The sequence below is a fragment of the Elgaria multicarinata genome, chromosome 9 (assembly GCF_023053635.1).
Source record: "Elgaria multicarinata webbii isolate HBS135686 ecotype San Diego chromosome 9, rElgMul1.1.pri, whole genome shotgun sequence".
NCBI lineage: Eukaryota > Metazoa > Chordata > Lepidosauria > Squamata > Anguidae > Elgaria > Elgaria multicarinata.
Genome location: NC_086179.1, coordinates 14,859,830 through 14,879,403, shown reverse-complemented (window position 1 = coordinate 14,879,403; position 19,574 = coordinate 14,859,830). Strand labels below are relative to the sequence as shown.

The 19,574-nt window shown below is 43.6% G+C and overlaps 1 protein-coding gene across 2 annotated transcripts in view; it reads left to right on the top strand.

Annotated features, from left to right (window-relative positions):
* The first annotated feature begins 3,317 nt into the window (after nucleotides 1-3,317).
* The window catches only part of LOC134404161 (solute carrier organic anion transporter family member 1B3-like), a 36,357-nt gene continuing 20,100 nt past the window's right edge, over nucleotides 3,318-19,574 (top strand). The window contains exons 1-3 of one of the 2 annotated variants that reach the window (XM_063134793.1): nucleotides 3,318-3,424; nucleotides 7,898-8,059; nucleotides 16,764-16,905. In XM_063134793.1, coding sequence (XP_062990863.1) covers nucleotides 7,922-8,059; nucleotides 16,764-16,905 — 280 coding nt within the window. In that variant the 5' untranslated portion in view covers nucleotides 3,318-3,424; nucleotides 7,898-7,921. Of the gene's footprint in view, nucleotides 3,425-3,794; nucleotides 3,864-7,897; nucleotides 8,060-16,763; nucleotides 16,906-19,574 lie in introns of those variants that run through there. The other variant, XM_063134795.1, reaches the window with a different exon arrangement.

The following is a 19,574-nucleotide window of genomic DNA, read 5'->3' as shown; positions in this document are numbered from 1 at the left end:
GCCTGGCTTCATCCTTCACCTCCAATCCCCTGGCCCACCTCTTGGCTCTTGATTCTGGGTTCCCAGATCATCTCTGACTGCTGCCTATGGGGCATTGTGAAGCTCAGCAGGCCTGGACTTACGAGCAGAGTTTGTGTCATGCAATAGATCATGCGCCAACAAGTCTTCTATACAGTGGTGGAATTCCATAGTTGATATATAGGTCTTTCTCTAAAGTTCATAGGTGAGCACTCCAGAGTAGGTGGTCTGGATTCTGTCAGTGGTGCAATGCAGGCCCTTTACCCCAAAGTGGAGTCCAAAACTTCAGGCAGTCGTGTTGATTCAGATCAACAAACCAGTTCTGGCAGTTTTCATCTCCAATAGGAATGGGTCATTTGTAAACCTAATGACTCTTAGTTGCCATTCAAGACCAAGCCAAGCAAAACACTTTGCTTTACAGCTGGGAACAATCTATTGCCTTTGGAAAGATTCATCCCCACCAGCAGCAGCAGCAGCAGCAGCTAATCTGATGATTGCAGCTAAATTCACAGGGAACTGGGAAGCCTGAGAGGGAAGAAAGATGCCATCCGCATCCACTCTAATTAAACAAGTGCCAATGCGGTGTTCCTTGAGTCCACTACACCACTGGATTATGTGGATGCAAGAGGGCCATTCTGCTCCTCTGTTTCTTTATTTCTGCACTGATTAGATGGGCACATGTTGACACAAGAGAGGTTTCCCAGAAGCAAATGGCTAGAAGACCACTGTAACCAATGGGTTCAGAAGTATTATGTAATTCAGTTAATGGCATTTGGAAAACAAAATATCCCACTTGAACCTGGGTAGGGTGGACGTTCGCTGTCCTATCCCAACCTCTCCTGCCCTCATAACTTCCCCAACTCCTGCAGAGCTCCTAAAAACAAATAGATCATTGATCTCAGAGGTGGATTTCCTAATGTTTGAGAGACCACTGATAAAAACAACAACAGTGAAGCCTATGAATGACAGCCTAAATATTTTCCTGGACTTGTCCTACTTTCCAATACTTCGCATTTAAAAATAGAGATGTCGAGTCACTGCACCTAAAAAAAAGATATTATAGAGCTGGGAAAAGGGCAGGAAAGGGCAACTAAAATGATTAAGGGGTGGAGCGTCTCCCCTATGAGGGAAGGTTACATCAATTGGGATTGTTTAGCTTGGAGAAAAGGAGGCTAAGAGGAGACATGACAGAGGTGTACAAAATTATGCATGGTGTGGAGAATGTGGATAGAGAGACATTTTTCTCCCTCTCTCATAATACTAGAACCTTATGAGGTCATCCCATGAAGATGATTGGTGAGAAATCCAGGACAAATAAAAGGAAGGACTTCTTCACACAGTGCATAGTTAAATTATGGAACTCACTACCACAGGATGTAGTGATGGCCACCAATTTGGATGGCTTTAAAAGGGGGTTGGATAAATTCCTGGAGGCAAAGGCTATCAATGGCTACTAGCCCTGATGGTTGTGTGCTATCTCCAGTACTCGAAGCAGTAAGCCTGTTTGCACCAGTTGCTGGGGGACATGGGTGGGAGGTTGCACCATGTCCTGCTTGTTCATCCATGGTCAACAGCTGGTTGGCCACTGTGTGAACAGAGTGCTAGACTAGATGGACCCTTGGTCTGATCCAGCAGGGCACTTCATATATTATTATGTTCTTTTTTTCAACCTTATTTTTACCTCAACAATAAATGCCCCCTCCCCCCCGGCACCCAATTAGATACAGTCTAAGGTTCATTTCTGCAAGCTCTCTGCTGTATTCATGTCCTCTGCAATACCCAAAGATCAATAGCTGATCTAAAAGCAAATAGTGTGTTTGTTCTTTCAGTTAAAGATATACTGGAAATCTGGACGGCTCCTATAACATGGGACCAACAGTTCAAAATTGGCTGCAGCATGTGTGAAATGGCTACACTGGGCAGTCCATGAGGCCCTAGTATTCATGCACATACATCCATCTGCAAATGAGGCAGAGATCATAGAATCATAGAATAGCAGAGTTGGAAGGGGCCTACAAGGCCATCGAGTCCAACCCCCTGCTCAATAACCTCCAGAGATTTAGGGCACAATCTTATGCATGTTTAGACACAAAAATGGCCTACAACTCCCAGCATTCTCCAGCCAATAGGACTTTTTTTCTGGTGGGGTCAGGGGGATGGAATGAAATGAAATGTGAATACCAATTTTTTTAAAAAAAACAAAAACACAAACCTAGGGTTTTCTTATTTCTGCACTTTTAAACTAACTGACCTAATCTGATTTCCCCAGAATCATAAGAAAAAGTTATGGTTTAGACTGTGTGCTTGTCCAAATTTTCTCAGCTCAAAACGCATACTTTAGAGGGGAAATGTGTACAAAACGTGCTTTTTAGGGCAACCGCATTCAATACATGTGCATGTTTTAAGGGGAAATGTGAGCTCTTTGAATGCAGTATTTTGTGTGTGTGTTTTATATATGAAAAAAATCTCCAAAAATGGGACAGAATGGATTTATTTGATTGCTTGATTGATTGATTGACTGATTTTATTACATTTCTGATCCATCCAATAACTAATGTTCTCTGGCTGGATTTGTGATTGAGCACATTAAAAAATGTCCTGGAAACAGAACTGACTTGTTGATCCCTAACTCAGAACAACAAATAAGGAACATAATTTACCAAGGCCGCTTGTCAGGAATTTGGGACTCTCCTTGACAAATAGGTACATTTGGAGCAAAACTGTTCTTTTCACTCTGATAACTCCATTCTCTCCCCGGTCTCTTCCCTGCCACATTCCCAGACAAAGCTAAGGAAATCCTAGCACAGAAATCAGTAAAATACTCTAAACAAAACCGATTACATTTCAAAACATTGGATTTTAAGTAGAAAAGCTCAGCCTTTGCCATCCTTGCAAGTCAACTGCCTTTCTCTGAAGTCAGTAGGAGACTTTTCTGGAGTAAAAGCATTGGATCTTCTAGATACAAAAGGGACATTCCGCTCTCCTGTTTATTTATTTTTTCAGCGGCTAGGTGGATACATTTTTTTATGATCTCGGATGAAATGAAGAACAAACGGTTGGAAACAGTGAATGTTTTCTATCTCAAAGCAAACCACAGGGAGTTTTCAAAGCAAGGTCACAATTATGCCAGAATTGCGTTCAGAATATTTTCTACCTAGATCATTTTTTATAGCATAGAAAAATATGTGGATTTCCTTTCGAGGTAGAAATAGGGAAAAGACAGGGGTGTGATTACACAAGAAAAACTAAACAACATGTTTCCCCCTCTTATTTGCTTAGGCAATTGAGAGAGTTAATGATTTCCCATGTGGACCTCAGAACCACCTTGCTTTAGGAGAAAATGCTGCACACATCATCCAACATCAAATGATGCCCTCACTGTTTTAGAACTGGACCTGTAACCCAGGTAGGCTACCTTTTTCTTCCTATTGGGCATAAGGGAGTGGATTGATTTTCACTGGACACATTGCCAGTCAATTTGTGCTAAAAGATACTTAATGGCACATGTGGATTAAGAAGACAGGTTTGGAGCACTGCTATGTGGGTTCAAAGGAACACAGAGGGGTCATTGGAGTAGCTTATACATACATATTGTTAGTTTGATGTGCAGTCATGTGCTGACCTCTCACTGGGGAACTCTCAGCAGTATTTGTACGACTTGCTTGGGTTGTCAACTTTTCAGCCAGCCTCTGTAGATCTTTAACAGCAGCTTCACTTGCAGACCTTTGGAGCTGCCATGAAGGAACCCACCAGCTCATTTCCTGCACATCAGCCTGCTCTTAAAGGCAAAACTCCTGCAGGGGCTGAGTGGAACATTTCTGTTGGCAATCCTCCTACAGCGAGTGGTATGAAATGTTCTCTCTGTGTTGGTTAACTTGTTATGGCTGATTTGCATGCCGAAATAGGCAAACTGGTAACTCTACCTCTAAAAGAAGGTGGAAGATAGGTATAAGTTGCCATGTCAAGATGAGTAGGGTGACCATATGGAAAGGAAGACAGGGCTTCTGGATCTTTAACAGTTGTCTAGAAAAAGGAATTTCAGCAGGTGTCATTTGTATGCATGCAGCGCCCGGTGAAATTAGCCCTAGGTTTCGAACTATGCGCAAGAGGAGAATCCAACTGAAATTACATTTGCGCAAGTGCAGATACGCAAGTGGTCATGCATTATGCTTGCGCAATCTGTTGTGCAACCACTTGTCCACAATGTCAGTGCAACCCATTGTGCAACTCGTTGTGCAAGCAGTCATGGTTGTGCAAGCATAATGGGTAACCTTTGGGCAACTGAATGATTCAGCTGAACTCTGCTAATACTATTTGAATTTGAACCTTTGGATACTGTGTGAGATGTTTCGGACTACAACCCAACCGCCCCATCATTTCTGACCATGCTGCCTGGGGTTGATGGGAGTTGAAGTCCAAAACATTTGGTGGGCACCCAGTTGGGGAAGACGGGTCTGGAGAGGGAACTTGGCAAGGACTCTTCCAAAGGCAAGGGCTCTTTCAAATCTTGTAGTGAACAGTTTTCTCTCCCCATGTTCGTATGATATCTGAAAGGGGCCAACACTTGGTGATTCAGTTATCTCTTTGATATCTGCATGGGGTTGACTTCAAAAGCTTTCTTAGCTCCAACAAGCGGAGCCTGTATTTGTACACGAGGGAATGAACTTTGCTTTAGGCCATGAAATCTTAGCTGCCAAACCATAGGCCAGGAGTCCATTTTTAGGATCAGCCAAGGATTCAATAGAACTAAAATCAAGTCAACCCAAGATATTATCAACTTTTGAATGGATGTTATATAGACACAACTTGCAAATAGATAAATATAGAGATATCTGGTCTGCTTTTCTTGAAATCGTGGTATAACTCTCTCCCCTCCTTTTTTAAATCAACTGTACATATGATGGGAAATGACGATATATACTTAATGTATGGGTTTTTTTTTTTCATTTTCACAATGTATTTTCTGTTTTGTTTTGTTTTGTTGATATTCACAATAAAAATAAAAAGATAAAAAGATAAAACTTTACAGAAACTAAAGGATTGTTTACTTAATAATATCCACGTTTCAGTCCCCATAAAGTGTTTTACTTTTTATGCAATGTTCAACAGAGAGGAGCTATCATTCAGTGGCAAAGAACATGATGTGCACAAAGACATTCCTGGAGAAGTTTTATTTGTTTGTTGTGAGAATCCTGCTATTCAGCTTCAGCATCTTCTGAAGAGCACAGATGGCACAATAGATAAACATGGTTTATTTATTGTATTTATTTATATACACATTTATATTCTATTTAGAGTCTAAGGGCATGTCTATACCTCCCGGCATTCTGGGAGGGAGGAGGAAGGATCTCGCAATATTGTGCTTGCTAGATCCTCCCCTTTGCACAGACGTGTGTGCGCCATCCCGGGAGGAACGAGTAATGTTGCACCCGCCATTTTTTTTTAACAGACGATGAGTGCACGTGCGTTCCAACAAAAATGTAAGGTATGTTTTTTATTAAAAAAAAACCAACCAACCCAATCCCATTCTCCCCACCCCACTCCTGATGGGCATGGAGCACCTGAAGAGCTCCGTGCCCGCCTCCTTGTGTTTACTCACGAGGAGCCGGCACAAAACCAGGATAGCCACTCACTCCTCCCGCAGTCTTGGGATGATTCCAAGACTGCAGGGGGAAAAGCCATCCCAGTTATACGGGGAAAATAGAGGGATCATCTCTCCCTGCCCCCAGGATCCCCTGTGCGTCATGTGGATGCACAGGGATGATCCACGGGATAAGGCATGGTGTAGACATGCCCTAAGACTTGAGGTGAAGGGAAAAGAAGGATTTGATGACACACACCCCATCTACACCTCCCCTCTCTAGGTGGCAAACCAACGAAAACCTGAATTCAGTGCTCTATCCGTTGTTCTGAACTATGCCAGCCATGTTGATCATGATATTTTCATTTATTATTATTATAATTATTATTATTATAATTATTATTATTATTATTTTAAGGGTGCTTTTAACGTAGAACATTCTGAAGGCAGCGTACCAGATCAAAGAAGTCCAGAGCAATGTAAAATAAATACCATAAAAATTCAATAAATAAATTGTCATTGGGTAGTGTCCTATTGTGCAGCTCATGCAGCAGCACTTCGTGTTTCTAAAAATACTCCAAAACGAGCAGACCATTTGTTCCTGGGAAGGGGGAGGCCAACGTATCTCACAGAAGAGTGATCTACCCTGATCTGGAAATAATCCACTCATTTCTAGAGTTATTTTTAGAAGTGCCAAAGCCCCATTGTGCAAGCAGTCACTCCCACAAGTACAACAGAATCAGCTGAGGCGGAGCGGCCCTATTGGATACTGCCCAATAATTCTATAGACACATAGCTCATGGTGTGCAGTTTGAATAAGTCATGAGCAAATCCTCCTCCCTACCAATGTGCATTGTGGAGTGGAGGCTGGTGGCTCCGATGTCAGTGGGGCAGCGAATTCACTGTGGGATTCAGTCAGAACCAGTCAGAACTCTAAAGGAGCTATCCAAGGTGCTTCCACACCTTGGATTGCTCTTTTAGAATTCTGACTGGTTCTGATTAAAAACCGGAGCAAATTCGCCACCCCACTGACATCAGAGCCACCAGCCTCCACTAGTGCCAGGAGCGATGAATCTGCATTGTCAGCATTCAGGGAATGCCTGACTCAGAAGTACTTTCAGACTGTGGCACTGTGAGGCCTCAAGAAGGGTCAGGATCTAGGAGATGTAGGTCTGGAACTGAGAGGGGAGGGATTTGGCTATCCAGTGGGGCCAAAAGTATTTACAGGTTTTGCAGGGGAGGCATCTGAGGCAAACCAAAAAGTGAAGAGTGTTACAGCAGGTGTGTGGTCAAAACCAGCTAAGGGGGCCCTTGTGAATTGCCCAAAAAAGAGGAAATGCATTACCAAAAAAAGAGGTCAAAAGAGGACACCAATTTCCATAAAATTGGCATACCCTCGTTCTTATGGGTAGGTACAAATTTAGAACTAATATTATAATATAAATGGAAATACAGTAAATCGCTCTCCAGAACATGAAAGACTTTGACCAGGTAACCTTTGTGCCTGTCTATTCAGTCTTCTGTAGAGATGCAAACTGCAGTTCTTATGGTTCTGGAAATGGACCTTTTACTGAAGACAGTCCTTTATTTGAAGGGTTGATAGAAGATGTTCCTCTATCAACAGACCTTCAAATAGAGGAGCCCTTCAAATAGAGGAACATCCCTTATCAACCCTTCAAATAAAGGACTGTCTTCAGTAAAAGAGGACACGGCCACCCTAAGCCCAGCTACCAATCACGATCCAAGGCAGTAATTCAAGACAGGAAGCAGAAGCTTAGGTAGCCTTCTCACATCAGAGCTAAGATTGTCAGATTGAGAAGCAAGCTCTAAGATAAGGGCTTTATATAGGGCCTGGTCTGTGATTGGCTCTTGGGATCAGCTGACCTGGAGCACCAGCTAAGCTATCAGGGCAGCTCAGATGGCACCCTCAGAGCACGGAGCTCAGTCTGCCAGACTTGCAGTGGGAAACGGGGGTCAGGAGGAAAGGCACCTCATCCTAACTTCCTGGAGGTTTGGTTCAAGATCTCCTCTCCCAGTGCTTTTCATGCATCAATGCAGCATCCAAAGATTGGTTGGTCACAGCTCAGGTTGCGACGTTCTACCAGTTATCACAATGCTCAACATCAGGACGACAAGGGCTCTCAGGATTGGATTGCTCAAAGTAATTTCTAATTGAATGGTTGAGGTTTCCTCTCCCCACAACTGGAAAAATGGAAACAAAAGCCTGTAAAGAAAGAAAAGAAAGAGTGAGAATGTTGTATAAGTCAATAACTTGAGGGCTTCCTTTGTGGGAAACAGGGAGATCATTCAAGACAAGAAATCATGGAACCAGTGGACACTGACGTGGAGAATATGAATGGATTGGTCATGGAAATGGAACCTGAAACGCAGTCTTTGAAAGATCAAACTGACCTGGAACTCACAACCAAGACGAAAACGAAATGCTGCAAAGGGCTTAAGGTTGAGTAGATTCCTAATTAATTATTATAGTTTTTAGAAAGCATTTTTCTAACATAATTATTTTACTTTAAGGTGTCTTCCATGCAATTTGGTGTTGCTTGGCACCATATTTAGTGCCACCCTTTTTGTCTGCCCCTTCCTTATTAGGAAAGACACTTCAGTATTTCCAAAGAACTCTTTATTGGTTAGTTCCAGTCCCAGGCATAACTATCGTTCCTTTCTCCTTCTACTGTGCTTCCTTCACTCCCCCTACCAGGTTCCACCTAGGACAAACTTCTCAAAACTTAAACTAACAGGATACAAGACCAGCATTGATGGGATTCAGGCACTCCTACTTTATTTCTTGTTTTATATTATTTTATTTATTTGCCACCCCACAATAAAAAGTTCACCCAATGAAACAGGTCAAAAACAAATACTATAACAAAAATCTGAAATGTGTAAAATGCCTTGGGGGAAAAGAAAGGTCTTTGTCCCATGCCAAAAAAGATAGCAGTGTGGATGCCAGTCGAAGCTACTTGGTGACAATGTTCCATAAATGGGGCACCATGACTGAGAAAGGCCATCTGCCTGTCTTCATTCATTGGGGGCACCCAAAGGAGGGCTTCTGAAGATGACTTAAGGGTCTGGGCAGCACATACAGGCATGTCTGTTGCCAGGAAATCTGGCCCATTTTGGGCTCGCCGGATTTTCATGGCGCCGCCCAACTTGGCTTGCATAGAATCATAGAATCATAGAATAGCAGAGTTGGAAGGGGCCTACAAGGCCATCGAGTCCAACCCCCTGCTCAATGCAGGAATCCACCCTAAAGCATCCCTGACAGATGGTTGTCCAGCTGCCTCTTGAAGGCCTCTAGTGTGGGAGATGGTGGGAGATGGCATTTGTGAGATGGTTTTCTTCTCCAAATCGGGGAACATTTTCGTTGTTCTTTTTGTTTGTGTTATAGCAATTTGTGCAAATGACAGCTGAGAATGTGTGCAAATTGCTACTTACGCAACTGCTCCTCCCCAAATTTTGCGAACTGGCCCAACTCAATGCAGATCAAGATGGGCCAGCTCACAGGAAAACAAACCAAAGGCCATGGGACCAATCTGATGAAAGTTGGAGGAATTCCTTTGGCATCCATAGTAGGTACATAAAGGAATAGATGTTCCTTTAGAAATTCTGGCCTGAAGTCATGTAGGGCTTTTAAAGTCAACACAAAAACATTGAATCAGGCCCAGAAACTATCTCTAAGATAGAGCAGCTGCTGGAGCCCTGCCATCATATGATCATATTGACTGGTCTCAGTTAATAGCTTGACAGCTCTATTTTGGGCTTATTGAAAGTCAAATGTTCATAGCTTTGGGGTGTTCCTGAACCTGAGTAACTACAGTTCACTTGTCACTCTTAGGCCATAACTAGACCTAAAGTTCATCCCTGGATCGTCCAGGGGTCAAACCTGTTCATCTAGGTGACACACAGGGGATCCAGTGCTCAGGCAGGGGCAAACCCTGGATGATCCCAGGATAAACTTTAGGTCTAGCTGTGGCCTAATACAAGTGGGAATTGTGGTATAGAAGCCATTTTGGAACTTGGGGATCAGATGACAGTGTGCAGAGCCGGCCAAGGTTAGATCTGTTATCTGTTAACGTGACTGGCATCAGCACACAGCATCCCTCACACTGGGACTACCTCTGCTCACTTCCTTTAAATAAGTTTCCCTGCTTTGGTGAGTGCCAGGCTGATGTTAGGAAACAGAGATCAGTAGACAAGAACAAAGAAGGAGGAGAGGGGATGTTGTTTCAGAGTTAGTGGGAGTTTTTAATTGGGGTGGGTAAAGGTGTAAAATTTCCTGAAATTTTGAGGCCATGCGGGGGCGGGGGGGAGAGAGATTTTCCTTTAGGAAAATGGAAATAGAAGCAATACTTATTTTTTAGCACTCTTTACAGATCTAAAGCCACTTTGTTGCTTTAAGGGCCTTGCTAGACCTTCCTGAAAATTTGGGCACGTGGAGGGGCCAGCCCATGCTAGAAGGAGCACAGGCTGTCACTCCTATCCACACGTCAGATGCAACGGGGTAAAGGAAAGCCACGTCGTGTCAGCCAATTTGTTTAATATCTTAAAGGGGCTGGGTGTGCAGGAGCACACCAGCGACTAAGGTAGCTGTGTGTGTGTTTTTTTAAAAAGGGTTCCCTGCTCCCCCCTGTTCCCGATTTCCCCACCCTGGCCACGATTCCCCCCACAATCTCCGATTCCACCCCCTGCCCGCGATCTCCGATCCCCTCAAACTGCGATCTCCAATTCCTCCCCATCCCCCCTGGCTCCATTTCCTTCCCCATCCCCCCTGGTTCCATTTCCCCCCCATCCCCCCTGGCTCCCATTCCCCCTATCTCCCCACCCTGCCATGATGGCTGCGGAGCACTGCGCGCCATCCGCCACTTTTCCCAGCTATTCGCGAATAAATGCAGTAGCCGGAAAAAGCGGCGGACTGGGCTACACGCCCACGGTCTGGGGCTCAGCCTGAGACCGCAGGAAACACCGGGCCACAAGCGGTGCCGGTTACCCCGGGGCCAGGGAGGTTTGACCCCTGCCTGAGCCCGTGATTCCCTGTGCATCATCTGGACGCACAAGGCCTCGCACCGGGCTAACCCGTTGTCTAGCAAGGCCCTAAGACAGCCTTCCCCAACCTGGTGTCCTCCAGATGTTTTGGATTTCAGCTCCAAAAGCCTCAGGCAGCATGGCCAAAGGTCTGAAATGCTTGGATGATGGAAGAAAAGGCACAGGAATTTTCAAAATCTGTACATCAGCAGGCATCCCACTTGGGCAAGGCTTTACAGCTGGTTTAGAAGCACAGCCCATCAGGTTCAGGGGGAAGGGAAGCAGAGGCTCTTCTTTCACCCCCACTGCCATTAGGGTCTGCCTTGGTCGCCCTGTGGGATGACCTCTGTTGGGAGAGAGACAGGGGGAGTGTGACCCTGTTGGTTCTCCTGGACCTCTCAGCGGCTTTCAATACCATCAACCATGGTGTCCTTCTGGATAGGTTGTCTGAGCTGGGAGTTGGAGGTACTGCGTTGCAGTGGTTCCGCTCCTACTTGGATGGCCGATTCCAGAAGGTTGTGCTGGGGGGTTATTGCTCTGTGCCATGACTCCTAAGCCATGGGGTTCTGCAGGGCTCTATCTTATCCCCTATGCTGTTTAACATATACATGAAGCCGCTGGGGGAGGTTATCCGGAGATGTGGACTGAGGTGTCATCAATATGCGGCTGATACCCAGCTCTACCTTTCCTTTTCATCAAACCAGGTGAGGCAGTGACTGTTCTGAACCAGTGCCTGGGCACGGTAATGGACTGGATGAGGGCTAACAAACTGAGACTCAATCCAGACAAGATGGAGGTACTGTTAGCGGGTGGTTCATCTGTCCAGCGAGGTGATGTTTGCCTTGTCCTGGACGGGGTTGCACTCTCCCTAAAGGATCGGGTCCATAGTTTGGGGGTGCTCTTGGATCCAGAACTGTCACTGGAGGCACAGGTGAACTCAGTGGCAAAGAGCACCTTTTATCAGCTTAGGTTGATATCCCAACTACGCCCTTATCTGGACAGAGATAGCCTAGCTACAGTTATCCATGCTCTGATAACCTCTCGTTTGGATTACTGCAATGCGTTATACGTGGGGCTGTCTTTGAAAACGATCCGGAAGCTTCAGCTCGTACAAAACAGGGCAGCCCGTTTCCTAACAGGGACTGGCTGGCGAGATCACATTACGCCAGTCCTTTTACAACTTCATTGGCTGCCAGTCCAGGTCCGGGCCCGATTCAAAGTGCTGGTATTGACATTTAAAGCCCTAAACGGTTTGGGGCCAGGTTATCTGAAGGAACGCCTCCTCCCATATGTACCTGCCCGGACCTTAAGATCATCTACAGGGGCCCTTCTCCGTGATCCCCTGCCAAAGGAAGTGAGGCGGGTGGCTACTAGGAGGAGGGCTTTCTCCGCTGTGGCACCCCAGCTGTGGAATGAGCTCCCCAGAGAGGTCCGCCTGGTGCCTACACTGTACTCCTTTCGTCACCAGCTGAAGACCTTTTTATTCTCTCAGTATTTTAACACTTAATTTTAACTTAAATTTAAATTTTACTGTTCTAACTCTGTATTTTAATCTTATATCAATTTTGCTGTGTGGTTTTATCCTGGTTGTGCTTTTTATACTGTATTTTGTATTTGTGCTTTTAACCTGTTGGTTGTTTTATTTTGGTTTTAATCTTTGTAAACCGCCCAGAGAGCTTCGGCTATTGGGCGGTATAAAAATGTAATAAATAAATAAATTAGTGGGGGTAAAAGAAGAGCCTCTGGAAAGCATGTCATTCCTGGATATTATGGAAAATTACAGAAAATTCCCCGACACCCAGGACAGAGCAAAAACCTAGACAAATCTACGGAAATCCTGAGAGTTGGTCACCCTCCACATGAAACATTTGAAAGAAGGCTTTTCTAGTGCTATATTTCAATCCCGGGAGGGAAGTCAATCATTTTGCCTGAGCAAAATAAAATCTGACTGTTTGCAAGTTTCGTCTTTATTTTTTGCAGGGTGTGATCAACAGTATCCTAAAGTTCAGATCTTGATTTATTTTGTTTATTCACGTGTAACTATGTTAAGCAAGTGATTGTAACTTTTACCCTGTACATCATGAGTCTATTTGTTTTGGGATCACCTGAAATAAGAAATCTGTGTTGACCTATCTGGATAATATTTAAGCAATCATCAACCAGTGTTGTGTTTTGATAAGAATGTCTAGAAAGGAGAAGATCTCAGTTCAAAGCCTACTTTGGCTTCTGTCCTGGAAAAGTGTGTGTGTGTGTTTGTGTGTGAGAGAGGGGTGGGGGGAACTACTGCTTAACAAAACACACCACAGGTGTCTTGTGGTGGTCAGTGAAATAAGGACTTTAGTGTCTTCTTGCATAGTCAAAATGGACGAGAAATTAGCATATAGCCAGTTCCAGAATTCTGTCTCTTAGGCCATGGCTAGACCAGGCCTATATCCTGGGATTGTTCCGGGATCATCCCTGTGCATCCAAATGACACACAGGGAATCCCGGGAGCAGGCAGGGACGACCCCTCCATTTGCCTGAGATAATCCTTAGGTCTAGCTAAGGCCTCTGTAACATTTTGGCATAACCAAGAAAGAGAACCTAGGTCAGGGCTGGGTAGATGAAAGGGGGGGGCTGTGCTAGATGATAATAATAATAATAATAATAATAATAATAATAATAATAATAATAATAATTTATTTATTACCCTCCTCTCCCTCTGGATCAAGGCAGGGTACAACACAAATGCACACACCATGCAAAGAAGACTTGATTCCCAGGGACTCTCATTAAGTCTTGTAGGACTCTGTAAGTAGGAATGGGTGAGAAATATGTTTCGGATTGTTTTTGATAAGAATGTACAAAACCCACAAATTCCTTCAAATTTGGAACAGAAAAAAACTGATTTATTTATTTTTTTAAAAAAAGTTCAAATGTGGAAGAAAGTGAAACAGACAGATTCATCCATCCATCCAGGTCCAGAACTATGGGTACTTAGTTCTTAAAAAATTGGATTTGGATTTCTGTGTGTTCAACCAGGTTAGTGCTGAAGTAGAGCTTTTCTACAAGAGGCATTTATTGTGTGCTCATCATTTCCTACTCATGGTGGTTAACGGGTTCTTTAGATGATGATTTGACTTTCCAGTTTTGCATCTGTTTTTAAAGAGCATTTTTTGTGGTGTGTGTGTGTGTTTTTTAAAAGAGGGTAAAATGGAGCATTAATTGTGAAAGTGAAAGAAAATGTATTTTGCTACTTTTGTAATTGCGTTATTCTGGTATAGCACATCGCCACCTAGGGATTACATAATGAAAAGCAGGAAAAGAAAAGCTCTTTGTGTAGAACCCTAAAGTAGATGCAGCAGATTAACTATATCATGTGGGAAAGCTCTCAGGGTTGCCACCTCTATTTTTCATATAGGCTCCTCATTTTTAACAGTTATGTGGCAGGCAGGTACAACATGGTCCTTCTCCATAGCTGTACTTATTAAATTTGGCCAGTGCAGATGGGTGAGAATTTCATTTTAGTTCAGTTTTGATAAGAATTTACCAAAATCTGCAAATGCATTCATATTCTGGACAGGAAGAATCTGGGATTTAAAACATCGGAATGCAGGAAAAGGTGAAATTGATAGATTCGTCCATCCCTAGCTGAAAACAGCAAGACTTTTCGAAGAAGGGATATAATCTATTGTCCTTTCCTAAGAAATCAGAGTTACCATGGGCAATGACTAGTCTTCCAGTGTTTGGCCTGAGGACACGTATTTATTTCTTCCCATATAAGTGAATGGCGGCCAATGACATTCATTCCTATGAGAAAAATTAAAGCACTTTGCATGGAGACCATCTTTTGTTGCAAGCAAAACATGCCCTCTGTGAGTAATATGAAAATAGTTTGAAGAGTTCGCAGATGAGAGTTGCAATAAACAGTCTGTCAAGACTAATGGTCAAGGTGAAAAAGAAAACGGTAAAAGCTTTATTCCAAGTTAAAAACAAAAAACAGCAACATAAGCACTCATCTCAGGCTTCTGGAGATAAAAAGAAAGAGACCTCCTTGCAAAGCAACGAGGTAAGCCATAAGAAAGGGCGGAGGCCAGATTAGAAGGGAAGTGGTCAAGATATTGGAGTGGAAGAAAGGGCAGAACCAATTAAACCAATAAAGACAAAAGGACGGTTAATCAAGTTAACCTCTTATTGACTAGTGAGAGAGATATACTGTTTGTCTTATACTTTGAATTGTTTTAGTTTTTGTGAACTGCCCAGGGTGCTTCGGCTATTGGGCAGTAAAAAAATGCAATAAATAACAACAACAACACAAGGACCACTTTAATCACCACCTCCCCCTGGTCCAACCAACCAACCAACCTCTTACTGTCAACGACGTCACGCTTACTCCGGTCAAGGAAGCTCGTAGTTTTGGCTTTATATTTGATTCCTCGCTCTCCTTTATTCCTCATATCGAGGCAGTAGCTAAATCCTGTCGTTTCTTCCTGTATAATATTGCCAGGATTCGACCATTTTTGTCTGTCTCTTCTGCCAAGACTCTCGTTCACGCACTGGTTATCTCTCGGTTGGACTACTGCAACCTTCTTCTCTCTGGCCTTCCCTCGTCTCACTTCAGTCCGCTGGTCTCTGTCCACCACTCTGCCGCTAAGATCATCTTCTTGGCCCGCCGCTCTGACCATGTCACTCCACTTCTGAAATCTCTTCATTGGCTTCCAATTCACTCCGGAATCCAATATAAACTTCTCCTGCTGACCTTCAAAGCTTTTCACGGTCTAGCTCCTGTCTATCTCTCCTCTCTCATCTCACACTATTGCCCCGCTCGTGCTCTCCGCTCCTCTGATGCCATGCTTCTCGCCTGCCCAAGGACCTCCACTTCCCTTACTCGGCTTCGTCCTTTTTCTTCTGCTGCCCCTTACGCCTGGAACGCTCTTCCAGAACACTTGAGAACTACCAACTCAATCACAGCTTTTAAAACTCAGCTAAAAACTTTTCTTTTCCCTATAGCTTTTAAATGTTGAGTTTGTTCTGACTCTATACTGTTAGCCTCACCCTACCCAGTGCCTGTTTACACTTCCCTGTGCCTGTTTGCATTCTCTTTCCCTCCTTATTGTTTACTACAACTTTATTAGATTGTAAGCCTATGCGGAAGGGTCTTGCTATTTACTGTGTAATCTGTACAGCACCATGTACATTGATGGTGCTATATAAATAAATAAATAATAATAATAATAACCAATCAGCATCCTTGTCCATTTCCAACACCCTCACCACTGGGACTGACTGGAAGGGCCAGCACTGAATAGTGTACAATATATTCAACAACAACAACAACGGAATTTTAAAGAATGAAATAACACACACACACACACACACACACACACCAAATACCACTGCACCTGTTTATTTGTGGTTCTCAACATACTGTGGGAATGGCTCTTTCTCAAGGGAAATTCTTGGGTGCTTTCAAAACTTCTACGTGGTGTTATTTCTTTGATCAGCATCTTGTGTTTGATCCCTGTTCGCGTTTGTGACCTCTGCTCACTCTGCACGTAAGGGAAAACTGCACAAATCAAACAGCGATCAAATGGGAGATCTGCACAAGTGAATTTCCTCCATCAGCTAAAGTGGGACAGATTCAGTCTACCAAGGAAATTTGCACAGATTTGGAAATTTACATAAATCAAAATGGGAATTGGGAAGGAGATGAATGCAGAGGATGTGTTCGACAGTTTGTGAACGTTTTCGGCAGATGTGTTCTAATGTTTGGAGTAACTGTTTTTTGAGTGTGCTCCAAAGCCCGAGTATTGCAAAACCCGGTTATCATCAATATGTCTTCAACAAGAAAATAAACTTTGAATAGGATTAATGTATCCAGTAGAGCATTTCCTTGTTTTGCTCAAGTATACATGGATAGGTATTTAAATGTACACAGCTTTTTAAAAAAGCTCTTTGACATCTATGGTTGGCTAAAACTATTTAACTCCATGATGGCCTTCCTTCAGAAAGGCCAAGAGTTTCTCTTGGAAAGATCTTGATCTCTCGGGCTGTCAGGAAGGGTAACTATCATCATCCCAGGAGAAACTTGTCCTCATTGATATGTTTCTTCCCACCTTGACCTGCTTCCATCTTTTTTTTTTAGACTTTCATTGCTGCGTTGGCATTTACCTACTTCAGTAAAGTGTTTTCTGGGGCCATCATGAAAAGTTCCATCACGCAAATAGAAAGAAGATTTGGCATTTCCTCATCTAGAGTTGGAGTCATGGATGGAGGCTTTGAATTGGGTAACTGGTATCAGAGAAGCCACAGGCATGGGGAGTTGGGAACGCTAGACCCCAGGGAAGATAAATGTACAATATCATAGAATCATAGAATCATAGAAAAGCAGAGTTGGAAGGGACCTACAAGGCCATTGAGTCCAACCCCCTGCTCAATGCAGGAATCCACCCTAAAGCATCCCTGACAGATGCTTGTCCAGCTGCCTCTTGAAGGCCTCTAGTGTGGGAGAGCCCACAACCTCCCTAGGTAACTGATTCCATTGTCCTACTGCTCTAACAGTCAGGAAGTTTTTCCTGATGTCCAGCTGGAATCTGGCTTCCTTTAACTTGAGCCCGTTATTCCGTTTCCTGCACTCTGGGAGGATCGAGAAGAGATCCTGGCCCTCCTCTGTGTGACAACCTTTTAAGTATTTGAAGAGTGCTATCATGTCTCCCCTCAATAACCATCCATTTCCCCCACCCCTGCCCTTCCTTCAACACTGGATAACCATTCCTGGTGGGAAGAGAGCACCCTCAAGCCCCATCGATTCTCCCAGAGGCTGCTGAGAGAGGGCTTTCAGTCTACAAGATCAAACTTCTTCAGATCTTCTTTTTCCAATGAGATGCCTAATGCTCATGGGTGGGCAGAAGGTAGACCAGGATCTGACCCCAATAGTTTAACTATAGCAAGTAAAACTGAAAGTTAAAAATAAATAAATGAAAACATCTGCCATGGTTGGCCCTGTGCTTAACTTTTGGCCTCAGTGTTCCTCACTTGTGCATTAAGAATATTTTTTATTAAGTTTTCGTTGTAAATTTTAACACAAAAAATCATAAAAAGGTAAAAAAGAAAAGAAAAAATATCTAAATAATAATAATAATAATAATAATAATAATAATAATAATAATAATTCTTACCCACTTCTCCCTCTGGATCAAGGCAGAGAACATCATTAAATACAACAATACAATACATAAAACTGGTTAAAAGAGCATATAAAACTAATACAATATTAAAATAACAATCACAACATCTTAACTTTCTCAGGTTTAAAATTCATCTGGGTAGGCCTTTATGGCTGTCTTAAACTCAGGGAGATTATTAAGTTGACAAATCTCCTCTAGCAGGCCATAAGTAAATAAATCAATTCCACAGTCTTGGGAGGCAAAAAACAAGGTCCTCTGGATAACAGTTGTCAGCCTAGTTTTGGCTGAGTGGAGTAAATTCTTCTCAGAAGAACTGAGTGTGCGGGTGTGGACTGTATGGGAAAAGTGATCCCAGAGGTAACCCTAACCCTAACCCTAACCCTTATCCAGCCCATTACCGCCTCCAAGCATTCATTCAGAAGAGACACACTATCCTTAGCTGATGCTGTTGTCGAAAACATAGAGAAATATATTTGGGTGGCATCAGCATACTGATAGCACCCTGCCCCATGCCTCCGGATGATCTCTCCCAGCGTTTCATGTAGATGTTGAACAGCATTGGGGATAGGATGGCACCTTGTGGTACACTATACAACAGCTCCTTTTTTGAGGAGCAGCTATCCCCAAGCATCACCATCTGGAACCTACCCAAGAGGTAGGACTGGAATCACTGGCGCACAGTGCCCCCGATTCCCAATCCCCTCAGGTGTTCCATATGGATACCATGGTCGATGGTATTGAAAGCTGCTGAGAAGTCCAAAAGTACCAGCAGGGACCCACTCCCCATGTCAATACTCATGCGAAGATCATCCACTAATGGTCTCAACTCCATATCCTGCTCTGAAGCTGGTTTGAAATGGGTCTTGAAAATCTGTATCATCCAAAATTGCTTGGAGTTGGAAGGCAACTGCCCTCTTGATTAACTTGCCCAAAATGGAAGATTTGATACTGGTCTGTAATTACTAAGGTCCAGGGGGTCCAGGGAGGGCTATTTTTAGAAGCAGCTGTACCACCACTTTTTTAAAATATGGTGGGAAACTCCTCTCCCTGAGAGATGCATTAATAATATGCTGTTGTTGTAGTCTACCTCCCTGGATGACCAGCCATGAAGGACAGGGATTGAGAGGGCAAGTTGTCTTCCTCATTTATCCAAATTGCTTGTCCATGTCCTTCGTACTCACTGACTGAAACTGATCCAGTGTAATCCTACTCACGAAGTTGCTGGACACTCCATTGTCAGCTTCTGCTATAATGACAGTATCTAAGTTGGCTCTTATCTGAGAGATTTTATCTCTGAAATGATTATTAAAGGCATCACAGTGAACTACCGAAGGCTCTAAAATCAGGTTCAGGGGGTAAGGTGTCTGAGTTAGACCCCTCACCACCCTGAACAGTTCTGCTGGATGCGAATTTGCAAATACAATGTGTGCAGAGAAGAAAGCTTTCTTTGCTGCACGTATTGCCACCCCATAGGAACAAAGATGTTCTCTATGTTGTGTCTTGTCAGATGTAAGTCGAGCTTTCCAGCATTGGTGCTCTAGCCATCATCCTTCCTGCTTCAGCTGCCTGAGATCTTCTGTGTAATATGGTGCCTAATTGGAAGCGGGTCAGAAAGGACGTCTGGGGGCAATCATGTTGATAGCCCTAGTTAGGTCTTGATTCCCTCTATTGACCAGGGCTTCAACAGGATCGTTGACAATACCAGCCATAGAACCCTCCAAGGCAATCTGGAATCCAAGAGGATCCATCAATCTTTGAGGGCAGACCAT